The sequence below is a fragment of the Penaeus vannamei genome, chromosome 23, assembly GCF_042767895.1.
Source record: "Penaeus vannamei isolate JL-2024 chromosome 23, ASM4276789v1, whole genome shotgun sequence".
Classification (NCBI taxonomy): Eukaryota; Metazoa; Arthropoda; class Malacostraca; order Decapoda; family Penaeidae; genus Penaeus; species Penaeus vannamei.
In genome coordinates, this window is record NC_091571.1 from 27,590,415 (window position 1) to 27,595,414 (window position 5,000).

The following is a 5,000-nucleotide window of genomic DNA, read 5'->3' on the forward strand; positions in this document are numbered from 1 at the left end:
CACACTCTCCCCCCCTCCCCCCCTTCTCTCTCTCTCTCTCTCTCTCTCTCTCTCTCTCTCTCTCTCTCTCTCTCTCTCTCTCTCTCTCTCTCTCTATCTATCTCTCTCGGTCTCTCTCTCCCCTCCCCCCCTCTCTCTCTCTTTCTCTCTCTCTCTCTTCTTCTCTCTTTCTCTCCCTCTCTCTGTCTCTCTCTGCCCCTTATCCCTTTCTCCACCCCCCTCTATCTCTCTGTATATATATATATATATATATATATATATATATATATATATATATATATATATATATATATATATATATATATATATATATATATAAATTGTTTACATACATACTCACTGTACACATAGAATATATGCATGTGTGTGCGTGTGTGTCCGTGGATTTCCTTCGTAAATTACGAGACCAACCAACATGTCCGCCACCGCCAGCAGGTCCGACAGTCGTTCCGGGGAGTCACGGTGGTCGTGGTAAGCGAAGATCTCGACTTCCTCAGCGCCTTCGCCGAGATGGCTGACGCAGGGCGCCTCTCGGTGTGGGACAACAGGGTCCTGGTGGTGACGAGACTCGAGAGGCGGCAGTTTCTGGGACTCATGAAGGACCTCTGGCTCTTCTCCATGCTGAACACCATGCTCATTAACATGGACGACGATGCAGACGATATCAGGTGTAGTTGAAAGTATCGTACTGTAGTATGGGGATCGTGCATCAAAGGCTTTGACATTGACTTCATGTAGATTCAATCGGAATTTGCGAATTCAGATTTTTTCTTTATTTGCGTCTCTAAGGTATGGTTTGTACAGCCATTTCCCGTACGGCCCAGGTGGCGCCCAGACGGTGCGCGTTGCCACCTGGACGCCAAAGAAAGGCATGGTGTACCTCACTGAGCACCCTCTCTTCCCGGAAAAGTTTACGAAGTAAGATCCTTGAAATCCCTGTCGGATATTAATGATTTACAAACTTATTTTAATTAGGTTAAGGCAGCGTAGAGTGATGTACTATTTCACCAAAACCAAAAGGAAGAAATTATTAGATCAAATGATTTTCGTGGTGGAATAAGAGACGAGCGGTGTTCCATCTATTGTTATATTTCTATTATCAAACTGCTTCTTTGATAACTATGCATCTCTCTGACCACCGCCATGCAACATCCCTCCCGCAGCTTCCACGGCGCGGCCCTGCCCATCGCCATCTGGCCCTTCGAGCCCGTCATGATGCAGGAGAGGGTGGTGGCGCCCAACGGCACGGAGTACACCAGGCTGTACGGGCGCGGCATTCGCATCCTGGAGGCCATCGCCGGCCACCTCAACTTCGCCATCGGCGAGGCGCTGCCCGCGAGGGTCAGCAAGGACGTTAGTAGGAGCCATTCGTTGGGGCGTGTGTGTGCACGTAGACACAGATACAGGTGCGCACGCTTAAACACACGTGCACAATGCACACACACACACACACACACACACACACACACACACACACACACACACACACACACACACACACACACACACACACACATATATATATATATATATACATATATAAATATACACACACACACACACACACACACACACACACACACACACACATATATATATATATATATATATATATATATATATATATATATATATATATATATATATATATATATATATATACTGTGTATATATATATATACACATGTGTGTGTGTGTATGTAAATATATGCATATATATGTATATGTATATATATACATATATATATATATATATATATATATATATATATATATATATATATATATATGGTTAGAAATTCACATATCAATATCATTCTCCACACAAGCAAAACATTGCATGCTTTTCTTCTTATTTCTGATAGAGGAAAAGGTCGTAGCGCCCATCAGCGCCTACAAGAGGAACACTGCCCTGCTGCAAATCAACAGAAAGTGCCACTGGTTACAAACATGAAACTAACGGAGACACCAACTGCAAATAGGCTTTCGGCGTGTAATGGCTCACTCATACGACCGACTGTTAATACAATCAATTTCCAGAGGATGGACCACGTGCTGTACCGTCGAGCCCTAATCAGTCCGCAGAAGCTGGCTCTCCTGCCCCACCTGGCTCTGCGCTACGACTACACCTTCATGATCGAGGAAGCCACGCTCACCTTCTGCATGGCCAAGCCCGAGCTGAAGCCTCGCTGGCAGAACCTCTACTACCCCCTTGGCGAGAGGGTGTGGGCCTCCATCATGGCGCTGCTTGTCATAGTTCCAGCGACGTTCTTCTTGGTATGAGCTTTGTTTAGTCGATGTTAGACAAAATAGAATGGAAAAGGAGGGATTGGATGATTTAGGGATGTAATTATTTAGGGGAAGGATTGATGTAAAGGTGTGGCAATGACCATTTGGAACTGGAAGACCATTTTGTAAGAGAAAAAAAAATAGCTCTCACTTTCTTGCGTTTACTCACCAGCTGACCAAATCTAGAATGCGACGCGAAGCGAAGGAGAAATTCAGCCTCCTTGCCGCGACGGAGCAAGTGTTCGGAACTCTGCTCGGCCAAAGCTTCTCGCTTCCAACCGTGTCCTCAACCCGCGTCCTGGTGGCCTCTTGGCTGGTCGTGGCCTTCGTCCTGGGCTCGGCCTACCGCGGCAACCTCACCGCCTTCCTCACCATCCCCAAATATCCTCCGCGAGTCGAAGGCCTCAGGGACCTCCTCCAGACCTCCGCTAAGTGAGAGAGAGAGAGAATAAAAGGAGAGAGGGAGAGAGAGAAAGAAAGAATAAAAGGAGAGAGAGAGAGAAAGAATGAAAGAATAAAAGAAGAGAGAGAGAGAGAGAGAAAGAATAAAAGGAGAGAGAGAGAGAGAAAGAATGAAAGAATAAAAGGAGAGAGAGAGAGAGAGAAAGAAAGAATAAACGGAGAAAGAGAGAGAGAAAGAATGAAAGAATAAAAGGAGAGAGAGAGAGAAAGAAAGAATAAAAGGAGAGAGAGAGAGAAAGAATGAAAGAATAAAAAGAGAGAGAGAGAGAAAGAAAGAATAAAAGGAGAGAGAGAGAAAAAGAATGAAAGAATAAAAGGAGAGAGAGAGAAAGAAAGAATAAAAGGAGAGAGAGAGAGAGAGAGAGAGAAAGAAAGAAGTAATAAATGGAGAGAGAGAAAGAAAGAATAAAAGGAGAGAGACAGAGAAAAAGAAAGAAAGAATAAAAGGAGAGAGACAGAGAAAAAGAAAGAATAAAAGGAAAGAGAGAGAGAAAGAGAGAATAAAAGGAGAGAGAGAAAAAGAATAAAAGGAGAGAGAGAGAAAGAAAGAATAAAAGGAGAAAGAGAGAGAGAGAAAGAATGAAAGAATAAAAGGAGAGAGAGAGAAAGAAAGAATAAAAGGAGAGAGAGAAATAGATAGAAAGAAAGAACAAAAGGAGAGAGAGAGAGAATAAAAGGAGAAAGAGAGAGAGAAAGAAAGAATAAAAGGAGAGAAAGAAAGAATAAAAAGAGAGAGAGAGAGAGAGGGAGAAAAAGAATAAAAGGAGAGAGAGAAAGAAAGAATAAAAGGAGAGAGAGAGAAAGGATAAAAAGAGAGAGATAAAGAAAGAATAAAAGGAGAGAAAGAAAGAATAAAAGGAAAGAGAGAGAGAAAGAATAATAGGAGAGAGAGAGAGAGAGCGTCGCAATGAAGTAGTGGCATCACCTATCTGTCAGAGTTCATGCAGTTGAAATATGCATTCTGATAAAACATATTTTTAACAGGTAGGTTACTATGTGACAATTTTACTTCTATATAAGACTCTCACGCTACATTTTTCTATCGCAGCTACTGTTCGCATTAACGTCCGTGCAGCATCTAGGACTCATTTCTTACCATCCAAAACAAACACATCTTCTTAACATCGCCTTTCAGAAACCAACATCTCTTTCGTCCTCTAATTACAGGGTGATAATGTCTCCCGATCTCAAAATCAACTTTTACACGACATTCAAGGAGTCGAACTCAAGCATGTCTGTGGAACTGGCTGAGCGGACGTACTTCTCGGAGACGCATCTTGGCGGGATGCAGCAAGCCCTCGAGAAAAAGTGAGGTTCAGCTGTGACATTCTCTCTTTCTTTTTTCTTTTTCTGTTTCTTGCTCTCTCTCTTTTCCTTTCTTTTTTTTTCTCTCTCTTTTTTTCTTTTTTTTTCTCTCTCTTTCTTCCTCTCTCTCTCTCTCTCTCTCTCTCTCCTCCTTTCTTTCTCTCTCTCTCTCTCTCTCTCTCTCTCTCTCTCTCTCTCTCTCTCTCTCTCTCTCTCTCTCTCTTTCTTTCTTTCTTTCTTTCTTTCTTTCTCTCTCTCTCTCTCTCTCTCTCTCTGTCTCTCTCTCTCTCCTCTCTCTCTCTCTCTCTCTCTCTCCCTCTCTTTCTCTCTCTCTCTCCCCTTTCTTTTTTCTCTCTGTCTGTTTCTTCGTCTCTCTGTTTTTCTGTCCGGCTACACATGCACACTCACACACACTTCTATTCGACTGTTGTCTGGCAAAATCTTAATTTGTCTAACAGTCCCAGTTCAATGTATCCACTGATCCTGCGGGGCCAATGTCCCTGCATGTGTACAGTTAAACAATCACATCCACCCATTTCACATACAATTACTTACGGTCTTCACCTTATTTACGTTCTTCACCTCATTTACGTTCTTCACCTCATTTACGTTCTTCACCTCATTTACGTTCTTCACCTCATTTACGTTCTTCACCTCATTTACGTTCTTCACCTCATTTACGTTCTTCACCTCATTTACGTTCTTCACCTCATTTACGTTCTTCACCTCATTTACGTTCTTCACCTCATTTACGTTCTTCACCTCATTTACGTTCTTCACCTCATTTACGTTCTTCACCTCATTTACGTTCTTCACCTCATTTACGTTCTTCACCTCATTTACGTTCGTCACCTCATTTACGTTCTTCACCTCATTTACGTTCTTCACCTCATTTACGTTCTTCACCTCATTTACGTTCTTCACCTCATTTACGTTCTTCACCT

General features: G+C 42.6%; 1 protein-coding gene across 1 annotated transcript in view; it reads left to right on the forward strand.

The window, feature by feature from the left end:
- The window catches only part of LOC113821973 (ionotropic receptor 21a), a 9,333-nt gene that overhangs the window by 2,685 nt on the left and 1,648 nt on the right, over nt 1–5,000 (forward strand). Inside the window, exons 5-10 of the mRNA XM_070137473.1 lie at nt 436–668; nt 790–918; nt 1,164–1,353; nt 2,041–2,277; nt 2,462–2,721; nt 3,919–4,059. Coding sequence (XP_069993574.1) covers nt 436–668; nt 790–918; nt 1,164–1,353; nt 2,041–2,277; nt 2,462–2,721; nt 3,919–4,059 — 1,190 coding nt within the window. The remainder of the gene's footprint in view (nt 1–435; nt 669–789; nt 919–1,163; nt 1,354–2,040; nt 2,278–2,461; nt 2,722–3,918; nt 4,060–5,000) is intronic.